The 18,768-nt window shown below is 46.0% G+C and overlaps 1 protein-coding gene across 5 annotated transcripts in view; it reads right to left on the bottom strand.

Moving 5' to 3' along the window:
• The window catches only part of ULK1 (unc-51 like autophagy activating kinase 1), a 75,840-nt gene that overhangs the window by 14,750 nt on the left and 42,322 nt on the right, over positions 1-18,768 (bottom strand). For 4 of the 5 annotated variants that reach the window (XM_074554633.1, XM_074554629.1, XM_074554632.1 and 1 more), the window contains exons 13-18: positions 12,570-12,658; positions 10,383-10,548; positions 9,087-9,147; positions 8,704-8,793; positions 4,669-4,794; positions 810-961 (exon numbers count right to left, since the gene is read on the bottom strand). In XM_074554633.1, the coding sequence (XP_074410734.1) occupies positions 810-961; positions 4,669-4,794; positions 8,704-8,793; positions 9,087-9,147; positions 10,383-10,548; positions 12,570-12,658 (684 nt within the window). The remainder of the gene's footprint in view (positions 1-809; positions 962-4,668; positions 4,795-8,703; positions 8,794-9,086; positions 9,148-10,382; positions 10,549-12,569; positions 12,659-18,768) is intronic. The other variant, XM_074554631.1, reaches the window with a different exon arrangement.

The raw sequence follows: 18,768 nt of genomic DNA, 5'->3' as shown, positions 1-18,768 counted from the left end.
AAAGAAGTTAATTCAGTATTAAGTTTTTATAGGCAAGAACAGCACTATGCACCACCTGTTTATAGAAAGATGCCATTTATCTCTTCCATCTTCTCAGCCCTAGCTGTGTGATGAAAAGATCATCAACTCCTGCAAAAGGAGGTAAAAAACTCTGCCTGGTATTAGTTTAGCAAGTTTTAGCCTAGCTTTGCAGTGCTATTAGTTCAGAGGAATAGAATATGAATATTCTGTATTTTCCCATAAGCAGAGACTAATAAATAGAGGATCAAAGACACCAGGGATATGGAACAGCTCATTAAATCAGCCTGTTCTTTTACAGAAAACAGAAAATTACAAATTACATCCATTGCACATTGGGGTTTCTCTTGTCCCTTTCCACTCGAATTGCCTGTCAGCATCTAGATCAGGCTACCAGATATTCAGCCAAAACTTTTCAGTCTGGAAGTTCAAGCCCTTTCAAAGCTGGTCAGAAATTTGCTTTGACAATAATTGGCTTACATCTGTTCTCACCCCAACCCAAGCTAGTAAAAAGATACTTTGCACTTACAGATGCCCTCTTCTGAGGGCAGCAAAATGTTTGATGCAGGCACCAAAGCAAAGCTTGCCTCTCCTGGGGCTAACAGGTATTTTTCTCTCCATTTTACTGAGGTCAAAACACTTGTCAAATCATCTGTGGAGAAGAACCACAGGGGAACACAACAATCTGAACTCTCCACTACCTGGCAGCTACAGGTGGTCAAAACCCCCCTCTTTACAGGAAAGAGGCAAATGATGTTATTAGGACAGCAACGTGCCAGCTGCCATCTTACCTTGTGGCGATGGCATAAAGGGCTTGGCACCACCAAAGGAGAGCTTTTTAGTGCTGGGCATGGATCCATGCTCTCCAGGATAAGGAGGGGAAGCACCAGTTTTGGGAAAGCCAAGAGGACTCGTACTGCTGGACCTCCGCACCGTAGCAGACCTTAGAGGAGACAAGAGCAGCACATGGGTCACTCAGAGGCCAGGCAGAGGAGGAAGAGAACAGCATCACACAACACACACAGCTACTCCCACAAAAGCAGAGCTTCATGACTGTTTATCCTGGATCAAAATCCCACTGTTCTAGGACTACACCAAAACAGATTAAGGTGATAATCCTTGTTCAAAAGAGTGTCAATTCAAATAAATTAAAAGAACAATCCAGGTTAGCTTAGCTGTAAACAGGACAGACATTTTTCAGAGATATTTTTTCAGATGCTTGCAGTATCTACATCAATCCTGAACAAGACATTTCCTATCTTGCCATGTCCAAGATGCTGATTGTAGGCAGTGTCTCCACAATGCCTGAGAGGGCTTCATTCAAGTGCCTCCTGTGCTGAGCCCCGGGCCCTTCAGTCAGAGCAGCCTTTAGGCAGAAAGCTCTGTGCTCAGTGCTCAGGTAAAGTGTGCCAAGGCTCTGCAGCAGAGCCTGGACTCCAGTCAGGAGCTACAGAGCAAAACACAACAGTGTGGCTGTCAGATCTGAAACACTTCACAGCTACCCAGAGGAATCTGGGGTTTTGGGCTGGACTGTCAGAACTGCCTGTCTAAACACCTTCAACTCCTTGTAAAGGCCCAACTTAGGGAGTTAAAATTAATTTGTAAAGCCCACACATGCAGGAGCCTTGAGTATCAGCCAGTGCTAAAATGAAACAGAAGAGGAAACTAGTGGGAAAGTGAGTACATCCACACAATCAGTCTGGAGAGAGACAGGCTTACTGCATATCAATTAATTATTTCTCAATATGTTAATCTTTTCACCATCACTAAGAACACACAACCTAAATTGCAATGCCATTCTGGCTCTGCAGGCTCCTTCACCAAGATTCCCATTTCACTTCTCCATATGAGAACAGTCTTTTCATCAAGTCCTTCATTCTATTCTCATTTTTGAAACATTTTTTCTCTTGTTACAAGAACACTAGTCTCAACCAGTAGGTGTTTTCTGGACAGGAATCAATGCTGAAAAAAATCCCTCCTTGCTTGAGCCCCTGAAAGATGCTGTCAGTGAGGTATCTTGCCTCCTCTGCCAGGGATGCTGCATTTAACTGCCCTCATGTATCTGAACAGAAGGAACAAAGGATGTGGGTTTCAGCAGTGCCAGGACTGGCAGAATCATCCTGATGAACTGTCAGTAAATCAACACTTCTAGGTGTATATTTCACTCTATGCCACATTTCAGAAAATAAATACATTTAAAAAATACATCTATTTCAGTAGTTGAGATAGCTGAGTAGTTGATCTGCCAACCCCCCTGCCCCTATTCAATGTGTTACCACATTCTGCACCCAAGTAAATCCATGCTATAATCACATGCTTGGAAAAAAGGAAATACTTGAAAATTTTAACCTAAAAATCACTTCTCTTCAGGTTGCTCCAGATTCAGAGGCTAATGTTCATCAAGTGCCTGGCCCTGAAGCAAAATGAATTTCCAAAGAGAAAGGTAAGAAGATATCTGCATATTCAGTGGCAGAAAGCATTGCCCTGCCATGTTTTTAATTCTCCAGACCATGAGCCATGCAGAAGGCTGAAATTTATCTATCAGGAGCTTGCAGAAGAAAACCACCAGGTGACTGCTGCTGCTGGAAGATGTGGAATGCCAAATGCCACCCTGTGAGACCCAGGTAAGCCAGCAGAGGAGTAGGACAGGTGATGTGGCCAGAGGCACACACACCCAGCTAGCACCTCAGCAAGCCACACATCTGTGCACAACCACAGCTGTCACACAGCAGCCAGCCAGGTGACAGGGGGACATTTCTCAGCCACCAGAGTGCACGTCAAGGTTTGCAATCAAATGACTCAGCAAACACTACTCAGCACTCAGCACCAATGGCCTGTTTGATCCACCTGATGGAAAAGTGGCATCACAAAATGCCTGGTGGAGTTTTCTCCTGCCATTCCTGAAGGGTGTCTCCTGAACCTGCTGATTAGAGGAAGTGATGGCCAGAGATAAGTATGGCTTCCTGGGGCAGAAAAACATGACGCCAGAGCTGCTGAGGAGATGCTAAAAGCAGCCTGTGAGTCACCCTGATGGGGCCATTCCTCGAGTTCCTGTGCAGGGACATGCCACTCTCAGCATTGCACAGAGCTGACTAAAAGGAGCAGAACATGGCACTTTGCTCCCTGGCTGTGAGCTGTGAGCCTCAGCTCTGGGTTGGCACAGCACCTTCTCCAGAGCTCTCTTGATACCTCACAGGGATAACCAGGACTCTTGTGAGGTCCAAACCCAACAGCATCCACAGGTTTTGCTGTCAAAAACATAAGGCACCTAGGAAACAGGACAGTTTACCACAAAACCTGCCACACACTTAAAAAAGTTAACATAAAGCAGTATTAAAGTTACAGTGGCACAGACCAAGCCTTCTGCTAATCCCTATCCTTGATCAGTATCAGCATTTCGTGTCTCTGCTTCTGGGTCCACTTCAAATAAGCCTCATCCTGAATTAGGCTGGCTGAAGCCAAACTTAGGCTGATGTAGGTATTACCCTACTTTCGAAATCTAAACTTTAACTAATCCAGACACCAACACAACTCATCCTAGAAAGGACATGACACCTCCTAGACACTTCTATTTGAGTGCCCCTGTTGCACAAGCTCCTTAAGATCCTGTGTTGGTCTCCTTCCCATCAGTCCATGACCTGGGCTGCTGCTGCCAGCCAACAATCACATGTGAGAAGAGATAGAAGCCCTGCATGTCTTGGATGTACCAGGCATGACCTCTGCACTCAGGTCAGCTGTCTGCTGCAGACTTGGCAGCAGGGTCTTCCTGACAGCCTTCAGAAAACATGCTCTGCCTCACGGGCTTAAATTGCTCATGATTTACTCAGTCCTGTCTGCATAACCACATTAAAATGCAACTTGTGCACAACACATCATCTATGGCATGACTGGCTACAGGAACCAATTAAGGTAAAGTCAGGTAGGTTCTGTAGCCCCATCCATTTTAGTTGTTTATCTCAAATTTTCCTTTTATAAAGGCATCTGCCAGATGGATGGGTCTCGCTGCCTGGACACTTGGACACCCAATCCATAGCTGGCATGGGAAAAGCTGTCACACTCAAAGTGGCTCAGCCTTCACTCTGAGCTGACAGGAGCTTTCTTATATAAAAGTACACAGGCAAAACTGACAGTGCTAACAAATCAACACCACCACAAAAAACACCCCAAAAACCACCCCAAAACACTCCCCTACAGTGAGGAATGTTTGAAGGAACTGGGGTTCTTTAGCCTGGAGGACAGGAGGCTCAGAGGTGACCTTATTGCTCTCTACACCTTCCTGAAGGGAGGCTGCAGACAGGTGGGGGTCAGTCTCTGACAGAACCAGAGGAGACAGTCTCAAGGTACATCAGGGAAGGTATAGGTTGGATTTTAGGAAGAAATTTTTCACTGAAAGAATAATAAAGTACTGGAATGCTCTTCCCAGGGAAGTGGTAGAATCACCATCTCTGGATGTGTTTAAAAAAAGACTGGACAAGGCACTTGGTGCTATAATCTAGTTGAGGTGCTAGGGCATGATCTTAGAGGTCTCTTCCAACCTCATCATTCTGTGATTCTGTGAGGAGGAGAGCCCAGCACCAGGGATATTCACAGAGGTACAGAAAGCACAGTGCAAAGCAGTTTGTGTCCAGAGCCCCTGGTCCCAGCACTTACCGGGGAGAGGAGTAAGGGTTGGGGGACTGCAGGTTCTGCTCGATGCGCCGGTAGTTGTGGATCTGTGTGGGGACAGGGATGGGCACAGAGTGGCCGTACTTGCTGCTGGAGAACTGCCCTGGCCGCCTGTGGGAAGGAGACACACAGAGACAACCTCCTGTAAGGGCTGGGCCTTCCACCAGCTAATTGGAGATTTTATCTTCATGAAGCAACTGCAGGCAAGGAGCATCCCCTGGGCTGCTCTGGGGCTGTGGGTTTGCAGCAGGAGGTGGTTCAAAGTCATATCAAAGGGAAATGGCACCACACATCTCCTGAAAACAGGCACCTTTCCTCCAGCACCATTCCCACCCACAGCCTGATGTTCAAGCCTCACCCAAGCACACCACTCCCTCCAGGAAAACCAGAGCCCTGCTATTTCAGGCCATGGCTGGCCCAGTTTCCAAGAGCTCAGATCCACAGCCAAGCAGACAGGGCTGAGCAGGGCTAAACATCCCTGGCTCAGAAAGGACACCAGCACAGCCTTCGCTGACAAGAGCTGCCTGTGCCTGACTCATGCACAGGCACTGCTGCAGCCACGGCATCCCCGTGGAAGCCTCACACCACGAGGGGAATGCAGAGCTGCAGATCAGAATATTGGCAAGTTAAATACAGGGTGGAGAAGGCACCTCAGGAGAAAATAAATCTGAGGGACAGGAGCCGATATCTCTATACACATCAAGGGCAAGATGGAATACCACACACACAACATGGGACAAGTCCATTCTGCAAATTTCAGGCTCCTTCCATCCAAGCTGGTGAATTGGCTCATCATGTCTGATTCCTGTTCCCCCAGGTTACTCTTGACCTGTCCACCAGGCTACACACACAAACCATGCTGAACAAAATCCATGCAAATACCACATTTAACTAAGTAGCTGCCTAAAGTCTTTTCCCAAAGGCCCCAGAATTCCAGGATTAATTGCCATGGCAAAGCTATTTACAACTGCCAACACCAATTGCAGGGATGTTGGACAAGTACAGAAAGATCTTATTGGTAATGAAGGCTTCTGCAGTCTCCCGCATTGTCAAGCAAGGAACACACCTGGGTCTGCCCCTGACAAGATGGAAGCATCACTCCTTGGGGTCTAGCACTTGGAATGGAAATATTTTACATTACATGAAAGGATATACTTAATTTAGCAAGAACACAGATGTATTCAGGGGAAGAAAGAAGAGTTTTGACTTATTTGGTAGTTCAAAGTACCCCATTACCAGAATTTCTGTTTTGAGAAAGGTCATAGCATTCTGTGGTTTATGGTGACAGCACTGAACAAAGGTGATCTGCAGTAAAGTGTCTGCAGATCTCCACACAGTGCATGTGAAGACACTTCTCAATCACAGGAGCGCCAAATAACTGGAAGAGATCTTTCCTCAAGGCTGAATGGTCAAATGATTCTGATATTTTCATTCCTCTCTCAACTTTTTAAAGTTCTATATATTCTTCCTTGTGTGCTCTTACTCCACCAAGAAAACAGATTCTTAATTTCCTATTTGTCTCTAAAAGGCAGAATGGAAGCCCTGATTCTTCAATGACACACACAAAAAAAAGGCATTCAAGGTTTCCAGTAGCTCAGCAAAAAGGTGAGGCTTTGATGTATCTGTCTTCCATGAGAATAAAACATGGTATTGTGACAGACATAAACAAAACAAAGCTTTAGCAAGAAATCTGAAGGTTCACATGAAACCTTGTGCTCACTTTGAACATGCATTTCAAATGCTATCTTTTCTATCTGGTCAAAATTTTTTATCAGAAAAATTCTTGGGTAAAAGGATTCTCCCTCTCCACAAGAGTTATATCAAATCCTTATTTCCTCCACATGGTGCAAGTTGCAAAGGAAATTATCCAGATGAGGTGACATACACTAAACCTGGTAAATGGCCTCAAGCCCTAAAGAATGCAATTGACCATAAACCTGCAAAGCCCAAGAGATAAAGCTGGGACAGGGAGTTTAACTACTAGGCAGTAATTAAAAGCTCTTTGAAAATGGTATTAAATCTAGTGCTGTGGGGTACATGCAAGGAATTACCTTTCATTAGACTTACTAAGCATCTTCAAGGAAGCGTTTAAAAAAATTGAAATTAAAAAAAATGATCAAATATTGGCATGTTTTTATTCTGCCCAGTTCTTAATCTCTTAATTAAGAGCAAGGAGAGTTGTCAGTGTACCATGACATCCTGTGGAAAACCCACTGCTGGTCACTCTGAGACAGCCCTTGCTTTCTGTCCCAGATGGACTGCAGCCAGCACTGCTTGCTAGCCTGGAGCCACACAGGGAAGGGAGAATGCTGCTTCCAAGGGAGCAGGCAGAAGGAAAACCAGGAGTGCTCTGCACCAGTGGAGCCAAGTGCTGAACCAACAGGTCTGGTGCCATCTGCAGGGAAGGGCACTGAAACCCAGTGAGGCCACAGCAGGGTGTCACCAGCCATGAGCACTTTCAGAGCAAAGAGCAAGCTCTGTCCTCTGGACTCAGAGTGACTGCTCCAATCTTTCATTGCTGATGCCTTACCCCCATCCCAACCAGCACAGAAATCAGCTTTTCAGTGTTACTGCAAGGCAGACAGAAAAGTGGGGAGTAGCACTAGAGGGTTTGGCATCTGCTCCACAGAAGCTGCTGGGAAGGAGTAGGAAAGACAGTGAGAGTGGAAACATGTTTAGATCAAAGCCTCTGGCACTGACTGGCACCCTGGGGTCCACTAGAAAATGATGAGGCCAGTTTGGTGAACAGTGAGAAGTGGGCAGCCTTTGTGGTCAACTTCCCTGAATTTCTCCTCACTGGTGCCCAGAAGCAAGGCCAAATCCTTTAATAGAGACTGATCTCCAGAATGCAAAGGAATCAGTTGAGGAATAAGCTGTTAAAAAGCTTAGCAGGCCATGGCATAAGAAGCCTCATGCAATTAAACTCCACACTGTGGTACACGCTTGCCAATTAATCTGATCACGTCAGCCAGGCTCTGAGCTATATTATTCTCTGTTACATTTGTATGCTTTGAGGCTATGTTTTGTCATTTTCTGGGCTCTGTTCATGACAAATGTGTTCAACACACAGCCTGGAACTATACTTTCTTCTTAAAAAAGATTTTAGGGTCATCTATCTCCCAGTGTGAAATCCCCTTAAGCCATCCTCCCCCGACAGGTGCCATATTGACAGAGCAGAAGATGAAAGCTGTCCTGCTTCCCCAGCAGGCAAGAACAAGATGGGAAACAACACAAACAGTTCCCTGCAAGCTAAGCACATACCCTAAAGCTTCAGGGCCCAGAGTCAAGGGGATCACCTTCCAAAGACCATTAACACCTTCAGAACACAAAAGTGTCTGGCCCCTCTGGGCAGCTGGTACTGTTATGTGTGGGCAGCTGTCACCTACAACACTTCTAAAGGCCAAAACTGAGTTTAGAGCAACTGGTTTAGTTGGAATGAACCCCATGACCATGCCTGTTTGCACATGCTCCTCCTACTCCTGCATCCCCCATTAGTAAACAAGGTCCAGTATCAGCATTACTTTCTAGAGCCACAGCACAAGGAACTTTTCAACAAACCCAAAAACAACTAAGCAGGCTCTCATATGTCCTTCAACAGCAAGGAGAGATGAGCAACACTCCCCCACATTTGTCCAGTAAATTAGAATTAGAAACAAGGGTCTTTAGCTGGAATTCTGCCCACCTCTAAGGGCAGGGCACTGGGGGAACGTGCCAGCTGAGAACATTTACCTTCTGCTGAGAACAATCCCTGCCCCTCAGGGAACAGAGGTAATTCCAGCTCTCCTGTGTTCCCTCCTAGCCCCTCCTGAGAGCCAGAAGAGGGAGAGACAGGCTCAGTAGCTGGGACTGATCAGTGCCCAAGGCTGGGGAGTTTCTCCTGGGTGTTTCTTGTTACCCATTAATTAAGAGGAGAGATGTGGATCTTGCCCAGCACACCAACAGCAGTAAAATCCCCCCTGGAAGTCAATGGGGGTTGGATTATTCAGTGTTGCATAGACACCACCAAACAGTTTTTCTTACCCAGATGGGCTTGGAGAACTGCTGTAAGGGGGTGATGGAGATGGTGTCCTCCCCTGGCTTTCCAAGCCTGCTGAAGTCACCAGGGAACTCCTGAGGGAAACAGAAAGAACTCAGTGGCCAGAGCCTGGGAACCAGCCCTGTTTCCCTCCCACAGAGCACAGCAGCAGAGCTGTGTCTGCCCAGCACCTCCTCAGTGGGACCTCTGGGCACTGTCACCCTGTTCCCACCACAACTGAAAAGGGTCAGAACCAGGCAGATGACAGATATCCCTGAAAAAAAGTTTAACTCAGGAAAATCTTCCCTCCCATCCACCAGAACCCCACAATCCCAAACACCTAGCAGGCTCCATGGTTGGACAATTTCAGCTGCCTTGGTGACCTTACCCACTGTACATCAGGCTGTCCTGGATTGGTTTCCCTCCTGCAGCCTCAGCAGCTAAATCACCTGAGGAACAAGGAAGTGCAGAAAGAGATTAATTAAAGATAATTTTCTTAAAAACCTTTATACATTCATAGCAATTGAGATTTTGTGTAGAATTTCCTGCTCCCCCAAGCCTGCTGAGTTGTTCCTCAAGTCAGTGTTTTGCAAACCACACGTGGGCTGAAGCTGGAGTTCATGGTGGATGCTGCTAATCCTTACACCCTGAACTTCTGGAAAATTTTGTTGAAAGCAAGTCCTCTTGGAAGGGGGCTTGACAATCCTGACAATCATTTGAGGCAACAGGGCCATGTCCACTTGGTGCAAGTCATGGCTGCTGTGTACAAGTGGTACAAGATCCTCACAGAGCTCTGGAACATCCCTGTCCTCCCTGGCAAAAATCCAGGGCAGCCAGATGAGCTGGCAGCAGGATACACAACAAACATCTGAACTGGGAACATGACCAGCACCAGGCAAGTGTGTACTGGTCCCACCACTGATTCCAGGGAAAACACAAGCTCCTCCTTATCCTAAGTATTGCAGAGACCTTCCAGAGATTACTCTTCCCCTCCAAATTCCTGTTTTAACACAAGTGGTGCAACAAGTGTGAAAGGAGGAATCACAGCATTTATCACCAAGTTCCAACTCAGCAAAGCATCACACACATGGGTAAGGTTGAACAATGTCCTTTTGCTGGTTCAGTAAGGATTTGTGCATGGACATACTTGGGCATGTGGCTGAACTGTGGCCTGGTTCTATGTACATCTATATTTGCTAGCAAGTCCTATCAAAGTATAAACACATAAAGGTCATAAAATGAAATCTAGAGCAATTAAAGAAAAAACAACATATTTTAGTTTTTCTCAGGGATTTTTGTAAAATCCAGCTTGCTGGCTGAAATCCTGTCTTGGACTGTGATGCTGAGTGAAACTGAAGACAGGATAACAAGGCAAAAGCTTCTGTGAGAGAGACTTTTCCCTGTGAGCCCATTTATCTTCTTTTCCAGTTGGATTTCCAGGTTCAATCTCTTATTCAGGTCCTCAAGTAATCTTTACTCTCAAATCCTGTCTTTAAAGGTAATTACAAAACATCCCATGAAACTAGCCAGGGAGGCAGATCCCTCTGCCAGCTTGAAAACAAAACCACTCCTACTATTCAGTCCAAACAGACAAGTTTAACCACCCTTTCAACTTTTCAATATCTGTCCTTACCATCCACATCCCCTCTGCTCAGAACATCTGCATTTTCAGAAACCCCCTTACTTGAGAACTGTGCAGGGACCATGACAAAGTCATCTGTGTCACAGGAGGAATTCTTGCTGCTGCTCCCTGCAGAGTCCTTGGATCCGTGCAGGAACCCGGGCGAGTCCTGGGTGGGAGATGCCAGTGCCTTCTCCTGCAGCTGCTGCTGCATCTCTCCAAGGGACTGCTAGTTCAGGGAGAAAACAAACACTGCCCTCAGCACAGCTACTTCATCATTCTCCTCCATCCCTTAAACTGAGCTCTACAAGGCTACAAACAACATTGTGTTGACAAACCAGGGCTGATGGTTTGCCAGAAGCAGCTGTTCAGACTGCTGGAAAGGAACAGCCTTTCATGTCCCTGTCAGAACAGTGCATCTTTTGTTACACAAAACATACTTCCAGTGTGTCTGATGCTCCACAGACAGGAAAAATTCACTCAAGGTATTGCATCCCTCTGCTGAGGTTTTCTGGATCAATCACACATTTTCTACCAACTCACTCTAGTATGGCCGGGAACACCAGAGGAGCCTTCAGAGATACTTTTGGTTGCTCTTTAGGGTTATTTTTTTTTCTGTTTTGTTCTTAAACACAGAACCATCTGGTCTCTATTTGTGCTTTTGCAGCACTTGGTAACATGGAGATAAGTGTTCCTGAACTTCCAAGACCACCCTGTTTTTGCTGTAGTGCTGCTAAGGAGCTAAAGAAAGGCCCAAAAGAGATTAAACTTCCAGCAGATAAACAGCTCACAGCTGTCAGAGGCAGGACAGTCCCTAAAAAGTCCCATTTTCCTGCTTCCTTCAGCTGAATGATGAAGAGCCCCACAATCCCCTCCCACTGCAGACAGATGGAGGAGGCTGGATGGTTTAAGAAAGCTTTAAGGCAGCTGAACTGCCCACAGAGCAGATCACAATCTTTATCCTGATGCATTTCCAGGCTGAGAAAGACTCGAAGCTGCTTTCACTTGGGCCTCATTAAGACCCTGCTCACCCTGCAGAGACTCCTGCTGCAGCAGTGAGGATTCCCTCTCTGCACACACAGGATACACAGGCAGAAGGAATTTTCCAGCTGTCAAAGTTGTCTCTTTTCCACCCAAGCTGCAAACTCTGCCCTGCAGACGTGGCATTTTTCCCAGACTGAGCCAGCACACCTCCATCAGCAAAACTTCCAAAGCAGAGCAGGAGAGGTGCAGTAAACCTCTAACATGAGACCCCCTCCCAGTCTGGCAGTGATTCTGTACCATCCCTAAGCTTCCCAGACCAGGAAAGCTCAGGAGAGTGAGCCTGCTTTTCACAGCATCTGCTCATTCCTGGAGTCTCATGGCCAGGAGGGATCAGCCAACACCCTCCACTCCAGGCTACAGGGAGGAAGCTCTCAGGGACACAATCATGAAACATCCAGAGGGGAGCAGACCTGTCCTCTCTGTCCAGCTCATATCATGAGAACCTGGAAATTCAACTTCTTCTGGGGCCCTCAGTCTTTCCCACACCAAAATGAGATACTTTGGCCCAGAGAAACTCAGAGAACAAAGCAAAAAAACCAGTCATGCCAGGGAAGAAAAAGTCCCATCCTTCTCCCTTCCCTTACCAATCACACCAGCAGCATTCCTGAGCTCAAAGTCAAAGGCAGCTTTCACCAAGAGCCTTCAAAAACAACCTTTCAGTTCAGCGAGCTGCAGGAATGTCACTTCACTGGTCACTTAAATATTCTGTCCTCCAGAAAAGTTTTCACCATTTGGGGCAACCAGAGAGAAAAGCAATCAGTTCAGATCATCTTTCATGAGACCACTGGACTGTGGCAGGTCTGGTGTGAGCAAACAGCTTTGCTGAATGTCCCTCTGTGGTGCCTGGGCATGCTGGTCAGAAGGAGGTGGATACACTCTGCTAGAACACACAGAATGTGCAGCCAAGGAAGCAGAGCTACACCCTGAATTAGCAACTGGTCTGGGTTCCAAGGAGCTTTTCCATCTCTGCCAAGACAAGCTAGTGCTGCTCATACCAACTTCTTTCATAATGGCTTCTCATCCAACAGGCAATGGCACACTGAAACACGTCTTGGGCAGAATAAGCCAACCTTCAGGAAACCCTGCACTGGAGAGAACACTGCACCAAGCCCAGCCAGAGCTACAGTGTTCAGTGACTAAAGCAGAGACTCATTTCAAATACACAAACCATTAACACACACAGTGCAGCCTCTGAGCTGTACTTACAGGAGGTGATGCCAGGTGGGAAGTGGAGGAGCTGCTGGAGGAACTGCCAGAGCCAGAACTGGGGTAAGAAGGCATTGGCACAGAAGCAGCTAAAACCAGCAAAAGACAAAACCAAAATAAGTGGTTAAACCAAGATCAAGCAATAAGAAAAAGTCTTCTTCATCTTTTCCCATCAGATTTATCTCATGCACCATCATGTGTCTCATGTATCATATGCGGTCAATTAAAGGAGAACAAAAGAAAATCAGCATTCTGTTCAGTTATGTGATTCACATGCATCCACTCTTCTGTGCACACCCTCACAGGGCTGAGAACTCCTGACCAAGATCAGATGCCCACTCAACCATTGACCTACCCAAGCAGCAAGATGGTTTTTGCCCTAAAGAGCCTCCAAAGCATCTTTGCAAATGCAGAGAAAGAGAAAGAGAAATGTGAACAGAGTTGCTCATGTCTGGGGCAGAAGCCAGGAGCTAGACCATACCCTGACAGATTCTTCCTCATGAGACCTCAGGGCTTGGCACACATACATCAAATATTGGGAGGTGAGTGCCAAGTTAAACACATGCCTACTCAAAGCCTGTGTGTTTGCTGTCCAAACAGCCACTCGGGCATCCCAGGCCATGTGCTCCTAGCAAAATCCCAAAAGCCAACAAAAAACCTTCCAGAGGGTTTCCTCCAGGAAATAGTGCATTGCTTCCTACAGCTGAACTTGGTCACTTCTGCAAGTTAAATGTGTTTTGGTTATTGAGTACCTTTGTACAGAAATTGTTTCCATGGCACAGGCCATCCCTGCACCCCTCCCTTTTATGTTTTATTGCTCAGTATAGGAACTGCCAATTTTATTCAGTTCTTTGTTGCACTGGCCTTTGTAACCCTCACAAGGCCTAAAGCTTACACTGAAAGGCCTGGTTAGCAATGACCTTCAGGCAGAAAAGATGATTAAGGCATCAGAGGAGAAAAGAATATTTAACTCAAATAACTTATGCAAGTGAGGTTCAGTAAATAACAGAAGAGCTCAGCTCAGCCAAGCAAGGAGACAGTCAGAGGTAACAATGGCTCTTCAAAGGACTTTGAAGCAGTTAGTGGTTCAAATTCCCCAGTTCACATGCACAAGACTGAGCAGCACAGAAGAGCCCAAAATCCTCACTTCAAGGCAGCCTGAAGTCAGATTTACACTGGAACCATTTTGGTATTTGAATGACTTAAGATAGAGATCAGAGACAATGCTTAATTGAGGAGAGGAACACTTTGCTGCTCTTCCATTAAGCTGGCAGAGAATTAGCACCTTCTATCAAATTTCTGCCTTTACAGTACCTGTGCTAATGACTCCATAGCTAATACAAGGGAGATTAATAACACCTAGAAGAGGAATGCTTCTGTCTGAAGTAAAACTACCTCTGTCATTAATCCCATTAGATACTACAAAGTACTTTCTCTATTCAACACGCTAGAAAAATAAAAGTCCATTTCTCTGCAATTAACTGTTGAAACAGTGTTCTAATGATAAAAGAATGGGAAAATATGCCTTTTAATAAAAGACTTTAGGAAATCTTTCCATGCAGCCTATCAAAGAAGGTCAAAGGACGACTGGACCAGAGTCTTTTATCACAAAGAGAGCAATCACTGAGACACTGAATTCCTCGGTCTGAGAGAGATGTAACAAGATCCAACAGCAGGAAAGAAAGCCAAAGCAGTGTAGAATTAAAATATATATTTTAATGTAAGTAAGTGAGCACTTTAACAGTTTAAGCAGGGCCACAGTGATCTCCTCCAGCTTTAACAAGCAGGAACCTACAGTGGGATGGACACACTTTTTAGCTTCTGCATCTATTCTGCACCAGATTTAGTGCCCTTGGTGGGCTGTGCTGCTGTGACACACTGCCCTGGCTCCTGTACAGCAGCAGGGATGGAGGGAGCCCAAGGATGGCTGTTCTGGGAGGTCAGGGGCTTGGCATGGAGAGCCACTCTGTCCACAGAGCCAGCACAGCTGCCTTCCCTCCCCACACTCAGAGAACACACACAGAGCCCTGAGAACCTGCCTGTGAAATGAAGAGCTCTGTCCTGCCTCTATCACACTGCTTTTGATCTCCACAGTCCTCCCACAGAGCCTGCAGAGCAATCCCTAGGACCTTCCCTATAGATTTAACACCAGAAAGGAGGGGAAAAAAAGTCTCCCTCCCTATTTATCCTGACAGCTGCTAACAAATCACCCATGTACACACAGCCCTTCCTGGTATGGAAGAGTGCTTAAAAAAAAAAGATAACTGAATACTGTATGCACACATGCCTGATGCAAGTTTTGCATCACCATTCATTTTTCCTGGAATTAGTACTTTTGTTAGAGTCATTCCAGTTCTCTCACAAGGTCCCCTCCAGCCTATTTTGGTTCTGTGATTATTGATTTAAACCTGGCTAGAATTGAGACATTTCTATTTTTGACTATTTGTTTCAGATAGCTTTTCATTAATCAGGAGGGAAGAGAAGCTGGCAGACTTTGCCATTATCTGAAACTCAAACTCAGCAGCATGAAGCACTCCTTTAGATAGAGCCTCTATTAATAATTCTTATTTAAATCCCTTTGAACTCCCCAAATTCACACTGTAATGCTGTGAGCTCCAACTCAGAAGGTCCTGACAGTCCAAACAGACTTTGATGCATGCAGAACCATGAGGTTTGGCTCTGACAAACCCTCTCTGACCTCCACATCCCTGCTGGGGCATTTTTTGGTGTCAGCCATGTAGGCCAGCTTGAAAGAAAGACGCCTGCTTCCATCTCCTCCACACACCCAGGCACTCCCAGCTCAAAATTAAAAAGGGTGCAAACACTTGGCTCATCATGTTTGCAGTTGAGTCTGAATGTGGGGAATGTTAACATGAATTGTAGGCTCCCACCCAAATCCAGAAATTGCTGGATTGTAATTGTAATGTAAATAAGTCTGTTTTCATAATTGTCCTCTCCAACTTGCTCCAGCAGCAAAACAGTCATCCTGCACATTGTGTAACCAATGCCAACTGGTTTCAAAATGGGAGAGCTGGGAGCCATAAAGGCAAGCCTGTGCTCCAGCTGTATGGATCCTGATGCTGGATCCTATATTTGTAAAAATAGCTTCTGACACATCATCCTACCAGGGGCTCAGTTGTCCTAAAAATATCCAACCCTCAAGTTTTATAGAAAAGCTTTATTTGGAATCTGAGTTCTACCATACAGTGGAGAGATGCACTTTCCTGATTATCCTGATTCAATTAAAACCACTCATCAAAAAGTTCTTTAATTGCAATCTCTGACAAGGCAATAAAGTTTGAGTGCAAACTCTGAAAGGACTTGTCCAAATAAGTTGCTTTTTAGAGTTTAAAAGTCTGCGGCATTAAAATCTTTTATATGCAAAAGTCATGGGGATTTTTTGCTGGTTTCCACCTCAGTATTTGATGTACAAGAAGATTAAAAAGATGGCAAAAATCAAGCTAAGCCTGACAGGAATTTCAGAGAGTGAAGCACCCATGCACTTCTGAACCATAACTGCTCACCTTTCATGCTCTCTAAACTCAGAGTCAAGGAGGGAGCAGCTCCTCATTCATTAAAGGCAGGAGCAGAAAAACCTCCAAAATATTCTGCACGGGTACCAATTACAAAGTGTTTACTGAGAGAAGACTTGCACAAGCATCTAATTATGGTTTCTGATGTGTTATTACTGTAACACACAGCCCCATACCATATGCTGATCAGACCTGGCTGCAGACAGACGACAGTCTGACTAGACACAGCATTTTAAAACTTTTATTAATAAATTTTTACACATCTGAAGTACATGCTTAGTCACTGGTACAAAACCCACAATATAAAATTAATTATAAATAAACAAACAAACAAAAAAATAAAGTATAGCATTTTAGTTAACAAAGGCCAAGGGCCCTGAACCCAGTCTCCAGGGAGGGACATGAAAACAACCATCCCTCCAAACAGCAGGGAAGAAGAGATGCTTGTCAGAAATGTCTTATTGAAAGATTCCTTAACAGAAATGTTGATTTTGCTGAAGCATCTCAAAAAACATGAAAATGTATTTCAACAAGTGGGATCCCCCTGCCTTAGCAGCTTCAAAATTGTCCACCTGCAGAATGATCTACATTTGAGGACTGAGCAGATTTCCAGAATTCCAAAGTTCCATTATATTTAAAGAAACTCAGATGTGAATGACTTAGTGGTAGCTAATGATCAGCTCTCAAGGAGAGCAAGAATACAAAGTTCCTTGCTCAGCTCTCCACTGCAGGCATAACATTCAGGCTGAGCAGGACCATCATGGTTCAGATGCAGCTCTTCTTCTCTTTGCTATTTCCTTCACTCGTGATGCTGAGCCATATGTTGAGATGAAGAAGCCCAGCAAGGTTTTGGACTCAGCCTAGCTCTGCACACAGACTGAGGGGAGGCAGCCCCTGAGAACTGCAGCCCTGCCAAGACATTCAGCTGCAGCAGTGCCAGGGTCAAGCCCACTGCCATGCCAGACAGCATTCCATAAATACCAGGTGAGTTCTTCTTATGGAGATCACCACAACTCAGCCTTTGCTGATACACTGGCTCTTCTCCCTCCTATCAGAAATCAAAATGACCACAGGCAGCCTTTTCTCCTCCAGGCTCTTCAGCACAGGTCAGAGGGGCTCTGATCCATCACTGGCATCTGGCAGGAGCAGAGACCTCAGAGCAGACTACCAGAACTCTCTCCTGCACTAGATTTCTGTGCACCACAGCTTGAACATCTCCAGCAATGGGTTGATATTTCCCCCGACTCTTCAGAACCAGTAGCAGTCTCTCCTGCCTGGAGAGGGCTCCAGGCTGTGGATGTATGTCCGGAGGCGAGGATCAGCAGGGTGACAGAGAGGTCTGGGGTTTGCACAGGCCTTACCTGCCTGTAAAGGTGCTTTTTTCCTTGGTCCTTGACCCCACACCATTAACCTTGGTGCAGCAGGTGGCAAAGGCTGAGCTACATTCTCCTGCTCATAATGGCACCTCTGGTTCTTACACAGCAGCTGTGCACAAGCTGGAAACTGAGGCCAAGTCAGGAGAACCCTCTCCTGTTTTTCTGGGGTTTTCTGCACCCCTGGCCAGTGAAGCAGGGGGATGGCTGGAGGTAGGAGATGAGCTGGTGGGCATGCATGAACATCCTGAGGGGGAGATCTTCTGCCCACAGGGGGATCAGACTCCAAAGGGCTTTTCCCACGCAGGACAGCAGGTGCCCGGAGCTGAGCTGGCTCAGGAGCAGCCCTGTAGGGCCAGAGTCCTTTCCTGCCCTGTTTCCCAGGGCTGGACCCACACCCTGCTGGCACAGGGGGGGTCAGGGCCCTGGCTGCTTTGAAAGCTCCCCTAAACCAGAAGCGCCTTTTCTTGCCCGCAGGACGATCACCTGAGTGCAAAGGTAAAACCTCATCAGGGACAACTCAGAACTGCTGCTCTGGCAGCAGGAAAGCAAGAGAGGGTCAGGAGTGATGTGGGTATCACACAAGGTGTGTCTATGCATGGCACACATCCAAGAGGGAAACTGGGTTTGTGCCGGACATGGTTCCTCCAAGACTTGGCACTGGACACCCCAAGTTAGTCACTGATGAAGATTGTCGGTGCTATATTTACTCAGGAGATCAAATGTCCAGGAGAATCCCTCCAGAGAAGACAACCACACACAATTCCACTAACCCAAGTCTCCTGGCCAGAGGACTATGATGCCCCATGCACTAGAAGCAACTCTGAATTGTTTTCCACCAAACCAAACCTCTGAACCACAATATGTGTGGCTAAAACTTTTCCAAAGTTCTGAATCAAAAGGAGGAAGAGAGAACTTGCATTGGAAATCTTTGTTTTGGCCATTGGAAATCTTTGTTTTGGAGGAAGAGAGAACTTGCATTGGAAATCTTTGTTTTGGCCAGCTCCCACAGAGCAATAAATGTAACCTTTCTAAATCAAGATGTATCAAGAACTTTGATGTAAATGATGAAACAAGATTTGGTAGCCACACAATTTGGCTTTTGCACACCCAGCCTGGCAAGCAGGGCATAGAGTGCCAATTTCCACCATTCACCAGCCTGAACGGTGCTACAGGTGAGGATGAATAGCAAGACCATGAGACAAAATCCTGTGTACCTACCAGCACTTCCCACAAAGCAGCTGAACACATTTCAAAACTACATTTGCTTCCACTTTAGGCTTCTAAATATCC

The sequence above is a fragment of the Zonotrichia albicollis genome, chromosome 18, assembly GCF_047830755.1.
Source record: "Zonotrichia albicollis isolate bZonAlb1 chromosome 18, bZonAlb1.hap1, whole genome shotgun sequence".
Taxonomy (NCBI): Eukaryota; Metazoa; Chordata; class Aves; order Passeriformes; family Passerellidae; genus Zonotrichia; species Zonotrichia albicollis.
The sequence above is the reverse complement of the archived record's forward strand: the minus strand, read 5'-3'. Positions and strand labels throughout refer to the sequence as shown.